General features: G+C 42.7%; 1 protein-coding gene across 4 annotated transcripts in view; it reads left to right on the forward strand.

The window, feature by feature from the left end:
* The window catches only part of PANX2 (pannexin 2), an 83,811-nt gene extending 64,298 nt beyond the window's left edge, over nucleotides 1–19,513 (forward strand). The window contains exons 3-4 of one of the 4 annotated variants that reach the window (XM_073619741.1): nucleotides 12,727–14,163; nucleotides 18,114–19,513. In XM_073619741.1, the coding sequence (XP_073475842.1) occupies nucleotides 12,727–14,163; nucleotides 18,114–18,463 (1,787 nt within the window). In that variant the 3' untranslated portion in view covers nucleotides 18,464–19,513. Of the gene's footprint in view, nucleotides 1–12,674; nucleotides 14,164–18,113 lie in introns of all 4 variants that reach the window. The other 3 variants (XM_073619742.1, XM_073619744.1, XM_073619743.1) reach the window with 3 other exon arrangements.
* The last annotated feature ends 603 nt before the right edge of the window (nucleotides 19,514–20,116 follow it).

A 20,116-nucleotide genomic window follows, 5' to 3' on the forward strand; every position in this document is an offset into this window, starting at 1 on the left:
GCTACTACCAAACTCTCCCAGCACACAAAAGAGATCAGTGAAATGACCTAGAAGACAAAATGGATGCTGCTATCACAGTCAAAGAAAAGCAAGAACAAGATCTGTCTGACCTAAAGAAGGATATGTCGTCAGCTCTGTTGTGGCTTCAGGGCTTTTGAAAACCGCTCTCGCCGTGGGAACCTGCGTCTGTATAGTACCCCTGAGACCGTCATTGATCTCACCTCCACTGTGAAGGCCCTGTTTTATGAGCTGGTGCCAGGCATACCTATAGATCGCCTTGAATTTGACCGCATTCATCACGCCTTGGGGCTGAAGAGACAAGACAGGCCACCTAGAGACATTATTATTCAGTTCACCTATTAATCACACAAAGGAGACCCTGCTGATGGCGGCTCAGAGCTATATATCAGAGCTATATTTCCAAGGGCATCGTTATCAGCTCTTTTCAGATCTTTCACAGATTACTCTACAGAAACAGTGCCAATTAAAACCATTCACCTCCGTTCTTGTGAATCGCCACATTAAATATACCTGGGGCTTCCCTTTCGGCTAACCTTCGACTTCCAAGACAAAAGTCATCTTGTCAGCAATCCTGAGGAGGCCCAGTCAACATTTGGAGCCTTACATTTCCTTCCCTCTGGAGGCTCTGGTTCAGGTCCGATGCACCCCTCGGGATCCCAGCAGGCCTCTAGCCAGCTTAGCCATCTATGGGAGAGGCCCTCAGGCCGCAAGAGATCTCGCCATTGCATGCCCACCCGATCCAGCCCTCCACGCTCACCTCCGGGCTGACCACCTTGAAGGAAGGCTTTCCTGAATCCTTCTTTTGGAGCCTGTTCTTCTGCATTTGGCATCCACATTTGTGAGTTTGGCTGTGTGACCATTATTATTGTTACTGTTACCCTGTTGTGACTGTTCATGTTCTGATCTCTGGAAAGACCCTTTAAGGTACCCGTTCAACAGGGGGACCCCTGATGGCCCCACCATCTCCTTCCTCAGGAGACTGTCTCTACCTATGTACTGCTACTGTACTTACACCTGTGGCCTAATCCTGCATTTCATAGGTATTGACACCCTACCCTGAAGGAACTCACACCTGCAAACTGTATCTGTGTTACGGGGGGCTTCATGGTCCTTATTGGTATTTCAGGATCTTGCTGTGCACTGTAGACCTCCCCATGGGGTTTCACTGACACCTGTTGATCTTTACTCTTTGACCTGGAGTTTTCCCCCTCCCCCCTCATCTGCCTTTTTGCTTTACATTGGTTAGCCCTAAGATCTATTGCGGGCAATGGGACTAACCAATGCTGAATTAATGTTTGGTGTTTCTTATGTTCTGATCTGTTGTATTTTACAATTTGTATTGCTTTTCATTGTGTATGGGTTGGCCTCCCTGCCTCTGTTGCATCCTTCCTATTCCAGCTCCTCATCCAAATCCCTTCACCCCTTTCGTGCTCCCTTCCCTCTTTTCACCCTCCCTCTCCCTGCCTTACCCTCCTTTTTATGAGTGTTGGCGGTGGTGTGGAGGCCCCCCTCTTATTAACGTTATATTGCCTGTGGTTATTTTTTTTATTATTGGTCATTCAGAAACTCAAGAGGGCCTTGGGGGAATGTGGACATGGTGCTTGCACTATCCTGCCCCCCGACTCCCCTAAATTGCTATTACTCCATGTTCACTGTTAATGTTCTTTTTGTTGCTGTTGATTCCCCTGATTTTTAGGGGGCTTTTTATGCCCATGGTGCATACCTTTTCCCCATCCCCCCTTCTCTAGCCTAACTTCTTAGGTCTCTCCCTCCCCTGGCCCTACCCTTAGCCCTTTGTCCCCACCCCTCCCACACTCGCTGGGTTCCGATAATTTGTGGCATGCAATTTCCTTATGCTCTATTTTTATCTCCATGGGAGCTACTGTTACGCTAACATTTGCAGCCATGTGTCCAGTGGTGGAGCGACCCCCCCGGACATCCTCTATACTCGGTATGTATTCCACCTATTTGATGGTTTTGGCTACAGACACCATTTGCCTCTTACTTTCTTTCCTTTCTCTCTCTCTTTCTTTCTTTCCCTTTTCTTCTCCCTCTCCCTTGCTTCTCTTCTCCCAGGGTCCTGAGCCTCACCTGAACATCAGCCACTTATTGACAGGGGCTTCTGTTGTCCTTTTTTTTGTGCGTGAGCGTTTCCACTTTTTCCCAGCATGGCTACTCTCCTTATGAAAATTCACTCCCAAAACATCCATGGCTTCAATTTGCCCCTTAAGAGATCTAAGGTATTCCACCACCTTAAATCTCAATAAGTAGATAGTGTATGTTTTCAGGAGACCAGGTTTGCTCAGTACTCCCCTCCTCGGTTTCTCTCCCTGCATTATCCATTGTTCTATACTGCCTCAGCCACTGAGAAACATAGAATCTTCCTTTCACTTGTGTGCTGGAGATTAAGACAAGATGTTACCATTGTTTCCTACTATGCACCTAATAGATTCCAACACTGGTTTTTCTCACACCTCTGTAGAGTGGTCTCCCAATGCCAGAAGGGCTTACTCCTCATGGGTGATTCTAATATTGCCCTCAATTCAGCCCTAGACAGACGATATGCACAAGAGGCTACTCCCTCTCATGACCCGGCGCATGAGGCTCAAATGTGCACAGTTCTCCAAACCTTCGGGTTGATAGACGTCTGGAGGGAGCTCCATCCTAATGACCGTGGCTTTACGTACTATTCTACCCACATGATAGTTTTTGTAGGATTGATAATTTTTTTTGCAGGTACTTCATCTTCCACTATTTCGCAAGATCTCTATCCCTTCCTCACCATGGTCTGACCATGACCCCTTGGGCTTTCTTGTTTCCCTTTTGGTCCTCATTGTCCGAATATCCCTTCCATTGGCGGATTAATTAATCACTTTTGACTACTCAAGCCACCTGTCAGCATATCCAGTCTTCCATACAAACATACTTTATATGGAAGACTTCGGTTACTTCAGCTGTGTCCCTGTGGGAGGCCCATAAGGCTACGTTTCGTGGCCACATTTTCTAGCTCGCTTCCTCGCATAAATGGGACAGGGAACGTTGCATCACTGAACTTCATTCTGTCTTAGCGACAGCGGGTGCACTTTGCCCTCACAACTGCCCTCACTGCAGGAGGGCTCGCGATACCCTGGAGATGGAATTGGATCTCCTTTGCACCTCTCAAGAGGAAAAGGCTGTGATGGACCAAACACATGTATTATACATGCACTGATAAACCGGGGCCCATGTTGGCCAAGAAACTGAACTCTGTGTGAAAACCGTATAGACGAGTTCAACTTCGGACGTGGACAGGGGGTCTTACTTCCAATCCTCTACAGATCTTGTCTGGCTTCTCTGAGTTTCTTTCCTTGCTCAAGGTCACCTTGCCAAGCCAAGCCAATTTCCCCTACATCAAGCCGAACAGTTATTTTGTGAACTGAACCCTCCTAAGCTTCCAGAAGGGGCTCACGATGCCCTTAATGCCAACATCTCAGAGGCTGAAGTTCTCCAGGAAATTAAATCTCTAAAGCCCTCTAAAGCTCCAGGCCCAGACGGGTTTTCAGGCCTATATTACAAGATATTCTCTACCCTGTTGGCTCTCCACCTAGCCAACTACTTTAACGCTCTAAAACATGGTTTGATGCCCTCACCTGATGTCCTTAGGGACCATATATCAATGATCCCCAAGATGTCGGAGGACGCAAGTGAACCTCAGGCCTTCAGGCCCATCTCCCTTCTGAATGAGGATCTGAAGATCTTACGGAAGATTTTGAGCATACACATCAATAAATGCATGTGCCATCTGATACACAGGGAACAGGTAGGTTTTGTCCCAGGGAGGCCGACCAGTGACAATGTCCGTAAAGTTTTCTATCTCATCCATCTTCTACATCATCAGAAAATCCCTGGCTTCCTTCTTTCCTTGGACATCTACAAGGCTTTTGACATCTTGTCCTGGGAATACCTACAATTTGTACTTGTCAAAAACCATGAATCAGACTGAGACAGAAGTACAGTTAAATCACACTTGTTTAATAATAATCAAAAAAGGTAAACAGAGTAAACATGGTCAAAACATAGCCAGAGTTCAGGAACCAGAACGGATAGTCAGACAAGCCAAAACGTCAGGGAGCCAAAGAATAGCGTAGTAGAACAGCAAGCAGGGTCTGGAGCCAGAAGTAATGTCAGCCAAGCAAATCTTTAACAGGAACACTGGAGAGCGTCTCTAGAGATGTGACCAAGGCAAAGGCAGAGATCATCTGGACTTGGCGCTTTAAAGGGGTTGTAAAAGTACATGTTTTTTCAACTTAATGCATCCTATGCATTAAGTTGAAAAAACACCTGGCAGTCTCCACCCCCCCCCTCGTTTTACTTACCTGAACCCCTTCATTCAGTCGGCGGGGACGCGCTGGCTCTTTCTCCACGGGCTCCCGGCTCTTGATTGGATAGATTGGTAGCAGCGCAGCCATTGGCTCCCGCTGCTGTCAATCAAATCCAATGATGCAGGCGCCGGTGGGCGGGGCCGAGTCCAGCATTCTGGGCCTATAGACGCAAATGCTGGACTCCGGAGCCCTCCTGCAAGGTAACCCCCGGGGGAAGCAATTCTACGAGGGGGTTATCAGATGTCAGGAGGAGCCGCGAGAGGGACCCCAGAAGAGCAGGTTCAGGGCCACTCTGTGCAAAAGGAGCTACACAGTGGAGGTAAGCATGACATGTTTGTTATTTAAAAAAAAAAAATTACCCTTACAATCACTTTAAGTAGCAGGACTGATGAACAGGATATCATCAACAGGTGAGTCACTGTGGAGAGATAGGAGCTGGCAATTAGCAGAGCAGACAGCTGAGCAGCCAGCCCAGAGAAGGAAGGGCTGAGCCCAGCCCTGACAGTACTCTTCCATTGGGGCTTTGGTGAAGCCGTGCTGACCTGGATCAAAGCCTTATATTCTACTCCTATAGCTTTGGTCAAATATGCTGGGTACTTTTCTGCTCTTTTCTCTGTCTACAGGGGTACGAGACAAGGCTGTCCTCTATCCCCAGCCTTATTTCTCTTGGCACTAGAACCCCTGGCACTCGCACTCCAGGCTGACCCAAATGTGACTGGAGTTCCCTTTGCAGGCCATAACTTGAGCCTTTGCTTGGACAATGCCCTCCTGACCTTGACCAATCCCCTAACAACTCTCTCCAATCTGCTAAGCCTTCTGTGGCTCTTTTCAGCTTTATCGGGCCTTCGTATCAATCTGGAAAAATCTGTAGCTTTAAACGTTTTTATAGATCACGACCTGGTCGCGTGCTTGCAACCCCACTTTCCTTTTCTCTATGTGTCCTCGTCCATTGACTACCTTGGAGTCCGATTGACCCCCTACTTATTCCTCTCTGTTCGCTACCAATTATTATCCCTTACTTTTGATCACTGACTGCTCTCATGCAGTCTTAGCAGTTCCCACACCTGTCTTGGATAGGCCATATCAATTCAGTAAAAATTACGATCTTACCTAAGCTCCTATACTATTTTCGTACATTATCTGTGTGAGTCCCTCCACACTTCCTCTGCCTCCTCCAGAGCAGGATCTTACGCTTTATCTGGGCTAATAAACACCCTAGAATGTCTAGGGACACTCTCTTTATACATAAGTTACAGGGGGGCCTGGGGGTTCCATATATCTCCAAATATTATCTGGCTGCTCAAATCTTTTAACTGACTCTGCTCCATGCCTCCCCCGATGTTCCTTTATGGGTGTTCTTGGAGCTTCTTCATTGTGCCCCTCTTTCTATATAGGCGCTTTTATGGCTTCCACAGAAACTACATCCTGGGGCCTTGAGCCCATTAATGCAGCATAGCTTGAAGCTATGGTACTCAGTGAGGTACTCAAGCTCCCTCATGTCCCCCTTTCTGCCCTTGTTACCTATTACCAACAATCCCTTATTTCCTCCTGGTCTGGAACAGTCCCAGGCATTCGCTTGGTGGACCTCCCATGGTTTTACCCATGTATGCCATTTTTTGACTACCCGGTCCCTTCCGACCTTGAGCGCTTTTCATGAATCCTACAATCCTCCCCAGTCAGAGTTTTTTTGTTTTCTTCATCTTCAACATTAAATAGCTTCTCTCTGACGTTTCTTCCTCTTATCCATTTCAGAAAAATACTTTTGAGCATATCTTCCAGCTCTCCCGGGGTTCTTCAGGTCTTATCTCTACTCTTTATGCATTTTTGAATGGTCGATCATCTTTAACTTCACTTTCCTATGTGACTCAGAGATATGGGTAGTGAAATCGACCCGGCAGAATGGAGCAAGGCCTGGTCTTCGATTGCTAAATGTTCGTTTAATACTGCCACTTTAGAGGCAGCGTATAAAGTATTGTTGCGGTGGTATTGGGTTCCGGCCCATATTGCCCACGCTAATCCAACTGATAGTGATTGCTGCTTTCGGGGGTGTGTCCATTGTGGGGATGCCCTGTATATCTGGTGGAACTGCCCTTGACTGGTGGGTTTCTGGTCTCGAGTGTTTGGTTTGCAGTACTCCTTGTTCCATTTAAATACTCGGAAGGAGGCTACATTTGCTTTGTTGCATTGCCCCATTCTGAGCCTATTCGCTTGTCAGCAAAAATTGGCATCTTATTTGTTCATAGCAGCCAAAAGGATGATTGCTCAGGCCTAGAAAAAACCTACAGTCCCCCTTCAGGGAGTGAGGGACCGTCTTACGGTCATGATGCTAAATTAAGAAATGTCTGGTATTCTCCACGACACACACACGCCAAGTTTCTCAATGTCTGGGAACCATGGTTGGCGTATGCCTTCCCTGATCTCCCCCTGACAAGCGTGGGTCAGCTCTAATTGATGTCTCGGACGACCTTGGATCTCTACCCATCTTCTTTCTTTTCTACTTTTCTTTTCTACTTTACTTTTCCCTCTCTCCCCTGTCTTGCTCTCTGCTGTGGTTTTCTTCTTTTGATGGGTTTTTCAGCTCTTTTTGGCTGCCTATTGGTGTCAGAATTACCCACTAAAAAGGTGTTGACATAAAGGTCCACCTTGGAAATTTTGGGGTTTTCCCCCAAAATACATATATGTTTTGTTTAAGTTGGATTTACCTGTTTGAGAAGGAGGCCCTTCCTCCTTTGCGTATGCTGTATTTACATTTATGTTCTCTATGTTGCCAGTAGGGATGAGCCGAACACCCCCCGGTTCGGTTCGCAGCAGAACATGCGAACAGGCAAAAGTGCTAATTTTAAGAGTTAATATGCAAGTTTTGTCATAAAAAGTGTTTGGGGACCTGGGTCCTGCCCCAGGGGACATGTATCAATGCAAAAAAGTTTTAAAAACTGCTTTTTTTTTCGGGAGCAGTGATTTTAATATTCCTTTAAATTTCGTACCTGGGGGGTGTATATAGTATGCCTGTAAAGTGGCGCATTTTTCCCGTGTTTAGAACAGTCCCTGCACAAAATGACATTTCTAAAGGAAAAAAAGTCATTTAAAACTACTTGCGGCTATAATGAATTGTCGGGTCCCGGTAATACAGATAAAAGTAAATGAAATAAAATGGCATGGGATCCCCCCAGTCCATTTCCAGCCCCTTTGGGTCTGGTATGAATATTAAGGGGAACCCTAAACCGAAGTTAAAAAAAAAAATTGCGTGGGGTCCCCCCAAATTCCATACCAGGCCCTTCAGGTCTGGTATGGATATTAAGGGGAACACTGCGCCAAAATTTTTTAAAAATGTCGTGGGGTCCCCCCAAAAATCCATACTAGACCCTTATCTGAGCACACAACCTGGCAGACCGCAGGTAAAGAGGGGGGGATGAGAGAGAGCGCCCCCCTCCTGAACTGTACCAGGCCACATGCCCTCAACATGGGGAGGGTGCTTTGGGGTAGCCCCCCAAAGCACCTTGTCCCCATTCTGATGGGGACAAGGGCCTCATCCCCACAACCCTTGCCCTGTGGTTGCGGGCAGAGGGCTTATTGGAATCTGAAAGCCCCCTTTAACAAGGGGACCCCCAGATCATGGCACGCCGACTGACTGAAAAATAAAATTAAAAAAATCCGCCTCCAGGGAGGCACCCGCTATATGACGCTTCAGCGCCGATGACAGTTCTTTTATAACTGAGGGTGGGGCCACACGATGACATACCCGGGTGACCCCGCCCCCCTCTGACGCACGGGGACTTCCCGACTTCTTTTATTTTTTTAACATTTTGACACTTTTTTTGTGAAATGGTATGGGTACAATGTACCTGTTACCATTTCAAACAGGGGGGGCGGGATCTAGGGGTCCCCTTGTTAAAGGGGGCTTCCAGATTCCCATAAGCCCCCCGCCCGCAGACCCCCACAACAACCGGGCAAGGGTTGTGGGGATGAGGCCCTTGTCCCCATCAACATGGGGACAAGGTGCTTTGGGGGGCTACCCCAAAGCACCCTCTCCATGTTGAGGGCATGTGGCCTGATACAGTTCAGGAGGGGGGGCGCTCTCTCTCGTCCCCCCCTCTTTTCCTGCAGCCTGCCAGGTTGTGTGCTCAGATAAGGGTCTGGTATGGATTTTGAGGAGGACCCCCACGCCATTTTAAAACAAAAATTGGCGCAGGGTTCCCCTTAATATCCATATCAGACCGGAAGGGCCTGGTATGGAATTTGGGGGGACCCCCATGCAATTTTTTTTTTAATCTTGGATCGGGGTTCCCCTTAATATTCATGCCAGACCCAAAGGGCCCATGCTGTTTTTTTCAATGACTTTTATCTGTATTGCCGGGACCCGACAATTCATTATAGCCGCGAGTAGTTTTAAATGACTTTTTTTCCCTGTAGAAATGTCATTTTGTGCAGGGACTGTTCTAAACACAGGAAAAATGCACCACTTTACAGGCATACTATAGACACCCCCCAGGTACGAAATTTAAAGGAATATTTCACTATTATTGTTTCACTTTAAGCATTATTAAAGTCACTGCTCTCGAAAAAACGGACGTTTTTAAAACTTTTTTTTGCATTGATACATGTCCCCTGGGGCAGGACCCAGGTCCACAAACACTTTTTATTACAATACCATGCATATAAGCCTTTAAAATTAGCACTTTTTTTTCTCCCATAGATAATTCATTATAGCCACGAGTAGTTTTAAATGACTTTTTTTTCCTTTAGAAATGTCATTTTGTTCAGGGACTGTTCTAAACACGGGAAAAATGCGCCACTTTACAGGCATACTATAGACACCCCCCAGATACGAAATTTAAAGGAATATTTCACTTTTATTGTTTCACTTTAAGCATTATTAAAATCACTACTCCCGAAAAAACGGCCATTTTTAACACTTTCTTTGCATTGATACATGTCCCCTGGGGCAGGACCCACGACCTCAAACACTTTTTAGGACAATACCATGCATATAAGCCTTTAAAATGAACACTTTTCATTTCTCCCATAGACTTTTAAAGGGTGTTCCGCGGCTTTCGAATTTGCCACAAACACCCCAAATTGTTTGCTATTCGGCGAACAGGTGAACACCCGATGTTAGAGTCAAACTTATGTTCGACTCGAACATCTGGCTCATCCCTAGTTGCCAGTCGTAGCCCCTGTGTGGGCGGCTACGTGTGTTTGTATTAGTGTACATTTTTTATATACCTACAATAAAAATTATTGAACAAGAAAATAAACCTACTATTAAAATTATAGACTGATCTTTTGTTGTCAGTGGGCAAATGTACAAAATCAGCAGGGGATCAAATACTCTTTTTCCCTCACTGTATATTTGGACCTATATGAATGTTCTACTTGGAAGTAAATTGTACAAGTGCCAGTATACTTGCTAATATACTTTATGCACTGTGGTGAGCGAAAAAACATAGTGGAACCTAAAGTTTGGTTTAAAGCCAACCTCCAGGAGAGTAGAAAAAAAATTAACCTTGCAGTCCCCCACCTCCCACACTCTCTAGGGGTAGAAGAATACATAGTACTTCCATGTGCTCCTTGTTGCAAAGGTCAGTTATAGGTTGGAGTGGTTGCCATTTGTTTGTACTGTTGGTTAATTGATGAGGGGATGTACTGAACACTTTCTCTGCCATTGTACAACTGCTGGGTGTCCAGTGAGTCCCTATACCTTTATGGAGGGGTGGGCTCGCTCCAGGCATCTATCTATTATTATATATGTGCTCTAACTCAGTAGACTCTCAGAATGATAGAGTTAGGACTGCAGTACTCTGGGGTGCCGTGACGTGGCTGCTGCAACTTACGCATGTATTTGCAAATGTGTGCAGTCTAAACCCCTTTTGGTAAGGGTCAATTCAGTTTGTTGCAGGCTGGTTGGTAAGTGAGCTGGGAATTTTTGTTTGTTGTTTTTCTGACATTTGTTGCCCTTCCGTGTACTCCTTGCTGCAAAAGCCAGTTATAAGTAATGTATTCCTGTCTCTTTAATTAATAAAATGTATTTTTTTCTGCAAATGTTATTTTACTGTCAAATGCATAAATAATGAACATATAATTAATCAGCCAGGTAACTGCTGCAGGACATGATATGCTGTAAAACTTGCTAAAAGTGGACACAGAGAGCAGTAAAAACTTTTCTTTGCAGTAAAGTGGGAAGGGATAAGAACCTCTGTCAGCTTCCCTGTCAGCCTCTATCCTGATGCTAATAATGTATGCAATCATAGCTAGATGTTACAAACAGATTATAAAGCTAAATCTTGTTTTTAGAAATTCAGTTTATTGGTACATAGTAACATACTAAAGCAGAACTTCACTCTCTCAATCAACATTAACTATTTTTAATACTTCTGCGGCTAACATTAGTAAATAGATAGGAAAGTACTGCACATCATATTTACTTGATTTAAACTTTTTTTTTACATTTCTTCAGTTACTTCTAGGCAAAATAATGTCATACATCCCAGGAGTCTTCAGGAGCAAAGGGGTTTTATCAGCTAAACATACCCTCCTGCCTGCATGCCTGAGCTAAGGGCAGACAGATTTCAGGAAGAACAGTAAATGCTACATGAATCATCTGCCTTTACTAAAGATGGCCACGGCCAGAAATGCTTTGTGATGAATTCCGCATATACTGATGGCACAATTTCCTTGTTTCAATAATCAGCTGATGTCCTCTTGTCCTTTATACAATTCTTGGGATAAACATGAATTTGCCAAAACATTTTTTTATTATTAGTAACACTGATATATTTTTACACAATGTATTCATGAGATCACCTCTAAGTTTATTTTTCTAAATGAATTAAAGACCAGTTTTTCAACATTTTATTAAAAATAAGAACACCCATTTATTAAACAAAAATCTTACCATGTGGTGTCCTTCATACATATGAATGTCTATTTATATGCTTACTCAGTTACTTATTTAGGTTCTCATTGTTTATGTTGAGAGTGTTCACAATTCCTCAGGAGTTGGTAGAGAGAAGCTGTCATACCTAGACTTTAATGTGCAGTGAGAACCCACTAATGTTTACATAGTTAGTCAGGTTGAAAAAAGACACAAGTCCATCTAGTTCAACCATAAAAAAATAAAATAAAAAATATCATACAATCCCATATACCCAATTCTATACCCACAGTTAATCCAGTGGAAGGCAAAAAAAACCTCAGAAAAGCAGGATCCAATTTGCTACAGCAGGGGAAAAAATTCCTTCCTGATTCCAGAGAGGCAATCGGATTTTCCCTGGATCAACTTTACCTATAAATGTCAGTACCCAGTTACATTATATACATTTAGGAAAGAATTCAGGCCTTTCTTAAAGCAATCTACTGAGCTGGCCAGAACCACCTCTGGAGGGAGTCTATTCCACATTTTCACAGCTCTTACTGTGAAGAAACCTTTCCGTATTTGGAGATGAAATCTCTTTTCCTCTAAACGTAAAGAGTGCCCCCGTGTCCTCAGTGTTGACCGTAAAGTAAATAACTCAACACCAAGTTCCCTATATGGACCCCTTATATATTTGTACATGTTGATCATATCCCCCCTTAATTTCCTCTTCTCAAGAGTGAATAAATTCAGTTCCTCTAATCTTGCTTCATAGCTGGTCACAGACAGAATCAGACATAGGCTGTATTCTGTAAAGATGCTGCATGCAATAAAAGGACGTATTTATTCTAATGATTACAATTATGGTAAAGATCTATGATCTCACCCACACTAAAGCAAACCTACCTTACAATTTAAAATCCCACCACCCCTGAACTGCACTAGGAAATCTCTAGTGCTTAAAATTATCCTTATTGACCCTTTCACACTTCTCTGATGCCCACTGACAATCAATCACAATCCTGGTACTTCCAGGTATGGGGTAGCTGTGATGTCATATGGGTAGTAAGTTGTGTAACGCAGGGTGTTCATTTACTGGTGACAATACTATTAGAAATTGCCAACCCTATTTTGGGGACAGTAGCAGAGATCAAAGAGGTAAGGAGCCACTGTAAAGGTAAGTCGAGTGGCAGATGAGTGGGTATTTTAAATGTTTTTCACAAATTTTCTTTAAAACTTTCATATATCCTACATGTGTATGATACAAACAAAACAGATTGCCCTGTGTTTAAGAGACATACTATTTTGGCTTTAGCATATGCATACCTGTGTCTTGCCTACCCTTGACCTGTGGTATTGTTATATATGCTGTAAAGGGAATGTGACATTTGTTTGGCCAATATACTTAACATTTTATCACTTCAAATGTATTTATTTTTCAGAGCTTCTTTTTAGGTTAACCCCACAGCAGTGACTTTTCTCTCTGTTATACAGAGGAGCCTATATACTGCTATACACCTCACAACTTCACCCGGGATCAAGCCTTGTACGCCAGAGGATATTGCTGGACAGAACTTAAGGATGCTTTACCAGGGGTGAACGCCAGTCAGTGGCCTTCATTGTTTGAGCACAAGTTTCTCCCATATGCTCTTCTGGCCTTTGCTGGAATCATGTACATTCCTGCTCTTGGATGGGAGTTCCTAGCTTCCACTAGGTTAACTTCAGAGCTGAACTTCCTGCTTCAAGAAATCGACAATTGTTATCATAGAGCAGCAGAGGGCCGCGCCCCCAAAATTGAAAAGCAAATTCAGTCAAAAGGTCCAGGCATTACAGAAAAAGAGAAGAGAGAAATCATAGAAAATGCAGAGAAGGAAAAAAGCCCCGAACAAAACCTATTTGAAAAGTACCTTGAAAGAAGAGGTCGCAGTAACTTTTTAGCCAAACTATATTTAGCCAGACATTTGCTCATCATATGTCTAAGCATCATGCCTATTACTTATCTAAGCACATATTATGCAACTCAGAAACAGAATGAATTTACCTGTGTGTTGGGAGAGCCTCATCTTAAAACCAGTTACTCAAAGTTGCACATAAGGGTAAACTGCAAATTGCCATCTGTTCAACTCCAAAGAATCATTGCTTCAGTAGATATTTTTCTACTTAGTTTAATGAATTTAATAATTCTTGTCAACTTAATACATCTCTTCATCGTCAGAAAGTCCAACTTCATTTTTGACAAATTAAATAAAGTTGGCATAAAGACTAAGAAGCAGTGGCAGAAATCCCAGTTTTGTGATATAAATATCCTTGCCATGTTTTGCAATGAAAATCGTGATCATATCAAATCCTTAAATCGTCTAGATTTTATTACCAATGAGAGTGACTTAATGTATGACAATGTGGTTCGGCAATTACTTGCAGCATTAGCGCAGTCTAATTATGATGCCACTCCCACCATGAGGGACTCTGGTATGCAGACAGTTGACCCAAGTCTTGACCCAGCAGATATTGATGTCAATGAACAGCTTATTATAAAGCGTCCTAGAAAGAAAATGAAGTGGATCCCCAGTAGCAATCCTCTACCCCAACCCTTTAAGGAACAATTAGCCATAATGAAAGTTGAAAATAGTAAACCGGAGAAGCCAAAGCCAATGAGAAGGAAAACTGCAACAGAAACCGTAATAGCTCCACTTTTGGAGGCTTCTTCAAAATCTTCACCTCATTCATCTCAAAAATGTGACACTAGTACAATTGCAATCACTACTGTTGAGAAGAAACATGCTCGACACTTCTCATTAGATGTCCAACCATATGTTCTTAGTAGCAAAAAACCCAAGTCAGAGATGCAGGACAGCGCTCCAATAGCCATGTCTGAAAGCCAAGAGAATGGTTTCCCAAGTCAGGAAGATAGTATGACTGCACATGTAAAAGGTAAGAATTTTTTAAAAGTGAATGAAGATCTACCCTCCTGGTCTGCCTAGCTATAGCCTGTGATAGCCCTTAAAATCGGAACCGATGAACGAAAATTCGTACGAATATTCTCAAGGAAAATTGTCGTATGACAAAGGCTTTTTTTTTGTTGTTTATTGTTTCTGATCATGCGCAGTCTTTCTTTTCAGATTTTTCTTGTATGAATATCGTACGAAAACGGTACACATTAAACGAAAATCGTTCATTCTGTTCCCGTACGAGAAAGATTTTGGAGCTTGTCCCTTCGGGAATTTTCATACGAAAATTCGGAATCGGCTGTCGAAACTTGTGTACACACTATACGAAAATTGTACGAAAATTCTTTGGATGAAAATGTTCGCCTGATTTTCTTATAGTGTGTAGGAGCCTTAAGGTGCAGATTTGGATGTCACAACCATGCAGTCACAGAGAACATAATGAATAATCACACCTCAACAGTGCTGACTAACTGCATTTTATCATTATTTGAAGCCAGCAAAAATATAGCAGGAACACAAGCTTAAGAGTTCAGCACTGTCCTCATGCAATCATTAAATATATTCTCAAGAATAAATAGGAAAAATATAGATTATGGATTCAACCTGAACCTTATGGCACTCTTTATTATATTTGATGATAGACACAGTTCTCAGAGATTTCTCCAGAATAAGATTTCACACCTAAACCGGCCGTGGATCGCACAGGAACACTGTGCGTCCCTGTTCTTTATTTCAGGGACGAATCAGGGCCCGAATCTTCGCCTGAATTTGGCCCTGAAATGGAACCAAAGACGCACAGCATTTCTGTGCCATGCACTCCGCAGCCGCCCCGGACATATAAGAACCGGCGCCATAGGGAGCCGGGCACATTCGCCTGCTATGCTAATTGGATGCGGGGAAAATCGCATCCAATTCACATAGGTGTGAACCCAGCCAAAAAGATTAAGTTCCACTTATTAAACCAGGTATGACTGTGTGTAGATCTATATTTCTATTTTAAAAACAAAGGTTAGCCTCTGCAATGCCTACCTCCCTGTAGTTTTCTTGCATGCGTCACAGTATCCCATAACAATCAAGACAAACACACAAGATTCATTGAAAAAATAAAAGCTTTTCTTAAAGTCGTACATATATATATATATATATATATATATATATATTATATTTTTTACATGTGTGTGATTAAATAGTCTCTATAGAAAAAACTGAGATCAAAAGAGATAAAGCTTAGCATTACAGAAAGCTGTGTGTTTATACCTGCTTCAAGTGATAGCTTAGCACATGTTAAACATGGCGAAACTTATGTTTCAAAATGTATTGTATTTATTGTAGAACTGGATATGGTTTTGTATTTCTGCCATATATAATAGCACAGTTTCCTTTACAGAATAAGGTCTTGACTTTTACACCAGAAAGTGAAATGTCTATATGCTGATTCAACATTCTTAATGTGAAATATTTATTAAGATTCCTTCTAATTTGCAAACAGCAAGTCAGATACAATTAAACATAAAATAGCATTGGCTAAGAAAAGTATTAGCAGTATGGTGTTGACGGCCCATACGATATGTGAAAAATAGAAAATGGGTGTGTACAAGGTGGAAAGGATGTTGCAAATGATAAGAATATTTAGGAATAAATGACAAAGTGTCCTGTATATATCCACTGTTTGTGCAGAAAACAGATATGAGGAAAGTGGTGAGTAATGCCTGAAACACATGGGCAGTTTTTTTTTCCTTCAACCCAGTGAGCTAAGCAAAACAAAAAACAGAGGAGCTTGCTGTAATGCTTGATGCAAAGTTAGTACAGTGATCTCCCCGCCAGAACACACCTGTCAGCACTGGCAGCCATTGGCTGCCAGCGCTGATCAGATGTCGATTGGCTGCTAGTTTTCCAGCATGCTTGTTTGACAGAAGCCAGACAGGCTGCTGTACACACTGGCTGAATGTTGGCCTGTTTTTTTTATACCGCTTGATATTTGGCCAGTGTGTACCAGCCTTTAGACCTACTCTTATGCAATCAAATAGCCTTATAAGCCAGAAAAAGTACACTTCAGCATATAACTGAAAACTAAACCTTGAGATGCATAGAGGTAGGAAAGCCTATCTGTAGAGTAGTTTGGTTTTTCATGGAAAACCTTGGAGCCCCCTTGCAGGTTTCTGGAGGTTTTGCATGCACGCACTCTAATGGGATGACATTGAACTAGTGTGCATGTCAGTCGTGAGATTGAGATGACCATCACTAATGTACATTACACATGCGCAGGTTGCAACAAACTTTTTTACAAACTGAAGGCTGAAAGAAGATGAGCTTTTAAGAAACAAAATGTAATGTGAACATAATGTCTATGGTTTATGTACTTTAACCACTTGCCGACCAGCCGCCGTCATTATACGGAGGCAGGTCGGCATGATCCCCGAGCCATCATAGCTATACGTCGGCTCCTTTAAACGGGATAGCAGGCGTGTGCGTGCCACCGGAGACGCGCGCATGCACCTGCTGCACTCGGGGGGTGCCGATGCTCGTGACCGGCGGTCGTGATGACTGCCGGCCATGAACGATCTCGGGCACGAGAGGCGAGACGTGTGTGTAAACACACAAATCCCTGTTCTGTTCTGAGAGGAGATACAGATCGTGAGTTGATAATAGCTAGGAACCATGATCTGTCATCTCCTATAGTCAGTCCCCTCCCCCTACAGTTAGAACACACAGTCAGGGAACACAGTTAATCCCTTGATCACCCCCTTACCTGCCAGTGACATTTATACAGTAATGAGTGCATTTTTAAAGCACTGATCGCTGTATAATTGTCAATTGTCCCAAAAATGTGTCAAAAGTGTCTGATGTGTCTGCCATAATGTCGCAGTCAAGATAAAAATCGCAGATCGCCGCCATTACTATTAAAAAAAAATAATAATAAAAATGCCATAAATCTATCCCGTACTTTGTAGACGCTATAACTTTTGCGCAAACCAATCAATATATGCTTATTGTGATTTTTATTACCAAAAATATGTAGAAGAATACATATCGGCCTAAACTGAGAAAAAAAATTGCTTTTTTTAAAAAAAATTGGGGATATTTATTATAGCAAAAAGTACAAAATATCGTGTTTTTTTCAAAATTGTCGCTCTTTTTTTGTTTATAGCACAAAAAATAAAAACCGCAGAGATGACCACAAAAAAAAAAGGACATCAAATTTGTTTGGGTGCAGCATCGCACAACAGCGCAATTGTCAGTTAAAATCATGTAGTGCCGTATCGCAAAAAGTGCTCTGGTCATTGAGCAGCCAAATCTTCCTGGGGCTGAAGTGGTTAAATTGTTACTGGGTACATTACATCATTACAGTATTTTCTCTACGGAGACTTTAAAGGAATGTTTTCCTGTAAAGGAGTGTTGATTAAGTTTTTTCTATCTGCTGTAAACAATTTAGGAAAGTTGTAATTTTCTTTCAAGATCAAATCAATAGCATTGTGATTGGTTGTCGCAGGACCGCTTAAACGGCATGGGGCACATAAGCCGGTGCCTACTCTGCCAAATTGGTAATCCAGAACTGATGTAGACCTAGCTCTCAGCTCATGCTGCTCACTTTTAATGTTATTCCCAGAGTTTAGTAAATGAGGTGCAGTTCTGCTGACTTCCATCATCCATCGTCTGCCTTTAGTAAATAAACCCAAAAGAAAGTTGGTTGCGCAGCACACATTTCAGGGAGTTCACTTTATCTTTTCCACTACCTTTTAACCTTTTGTGGGTCAGGATGTGCTTATTTTCCAGGAGATTATGCAGAAATCAGATTATTCAATATGGATTCAGTTAACCTCTCTGCAAGTTTGCATGCCTTGGAATTGCTCTTTATTGCTCTGCATTGTATATATTTTTGCTCTATGTTTTATATATTTAGTAGATTCTAAGTTTTTTCTTCTTTCATAACAGATACTTCAAAATCTGCAAAAAGAATTGAGAAAGAAAATCAGCCATTATCTGAAAGCTGTGAAAATGTCGCTGCAACATTTCTCACATGCGGAAGTCACATGGTGAGCGCTGCAGTCTCTGCATCAAGTGTTACCCTCAGTCAGGTCAAGCCTGAGCCCATGACTATCTTCAACCGCAACCCCACTCATCCTTTACTCCATATTAACACTCTATATGAAGACAGGGATGAACGTATAATCGCTATTTCCTCCCCTGATCCAGCAGACATCATTTCAGTTATACCACCAAAGCAAGTCATGTTGGCCCCTTTTGAAGAGCCCAGGGCAATAATAAATTCTGTGGACTACTAGGCTTGAGAGCTGCATAAGACCACCATGCAAAATCACTGCATGAGCATGGAAAAATGTATTCCAAATATGCAAGCAGCAGCTTCCATACACAGCTTTGTCACAACTATCAGGGGGAACTTAATGATTTTTCCATGTTGTCTGCAGTGTGAAGCACAATTACTGTAAATCTATTAGACAAAGCAGCATGACACTTGGGCAGTAGGCATACACAATACTATGTAACACTATAGTCCTACCTGGCAGGATATCCATCTTTGACAGTCTTAAGTGATTAATTTTATGGCAATACTCAGACAACTGTCATAGAACTGAAAACACTGAAAAATATATGGGTATTTATCTTATTACAGGGTCCAAGAGATTAAATTTTTATTTTGGTTGGCTCTTGAAATGAATAAACATTTGAGCTAGTTTGATGGGCCAAATTCTTACCTTAATTAAAGGTAAGTACAATTAAATAATATGTGAGTATTAAAAATAAGAATAACATTGATAATATCAATATAAAGGGAACATATAGTTTTTAGTAGTAGAATATATTTTTCACTTTATTTTTGTATAAAAATGAATGCATAATGAAATAGTAAAATAATAGAGAGGTTGATCTTCTTAGGTTACATTGTAGCCATTCAGAACCAGTAGTAGGATTGCTTTAACTAATAACCAGTATAGTATTGTCACATTCCTTGACAGAGAATTCTGTATCCTGAGTGCACAGACAGAGACAAGCTTTTCTGAGATACGATGAACCCTTTCTCCCATTAAAGTGGAGTTCCACCCATTTAAAAGTCATCAGCTACAAAAAGTGTAGCTGCTGATTTTTAATGATCAGACACTCACCTGTCCCACAGTCCAGCAATGCGGGAGAACGAAGCCCCGCTCCTCCCCACCTCCTCTCTGCGGCGCCAGCATTGTAACTGTGGGCGCTCGGCTGTGGCTTCACAGCCGGGCACGCACTGAGCATGAGCGAGCCGCGCTGCGCGCTGTGAATGGTCTGTGTTTCATCAGATTTGGCGACCCGTCAGAATATGTAAGGGAAGTGACGTTCCATCACCGGCATCTTGCTACACCCCGCACTCCTCCACAGTAAGGACACACTGAGAAGGGGCAAGTGGACATCTTGTTACACCCACCGGAGTTTTGCATTTCAGTTATTTTTAACAGTAAACAGAGCTTATAAGGTGAAATACAGGATTTAGAAATCCGACGGACTGTTTACATGTTGAATTTTAAAAGCAGCGGCGTTCTGTCAGATTAACAAACCTGTGAGATCAGTAGGCTTGCCGCTGCTTTTATAATTCAACATCTAAACAGTGACACAGACTTCTAAATCCTGTATTTCACTATATAAGCTCTGTTTACTGTTAAAAATAAGTGTGAAATGCAAAACTCACGGTAGGTGTAACAATATGTCCGATTGCTTCCTTCTCACTGTATCCTTATTGTGGAGGAGTGCCGGGTGTATCAAGATGGCAGCGACAGAACGCCACTTCCATTACAAATTCTGACAGGTCTCCTATTCTGACGAAACGCCAGGCAATCTTCTGTGACCTGTGATGTATCCCAGAAGATTGCAGGGAGGGAGGGGGGAGAGGTGAACTTCTTTCCTGCGCCACTGAGCCCCGGGAGGAAGTGGGAGCTTGGTGCCTCAAA

The sequence above is a fragment of the Aquarana catesbeiana genome, linkage group LG03, assembly GCF_042186555.1.
Source record: "Aquarana catesbeiana isolate 2022-GZ linkage group LG03, ASM4218655v1, whole genome shotgun sequence".
NCBI classification, from domain to species: domain Eukaryota; kingdom Metazoa; phylum Chordata; class Amphibia; order Anura; family Ranidae; genus Aquarana; species Aquarana catesbeiana.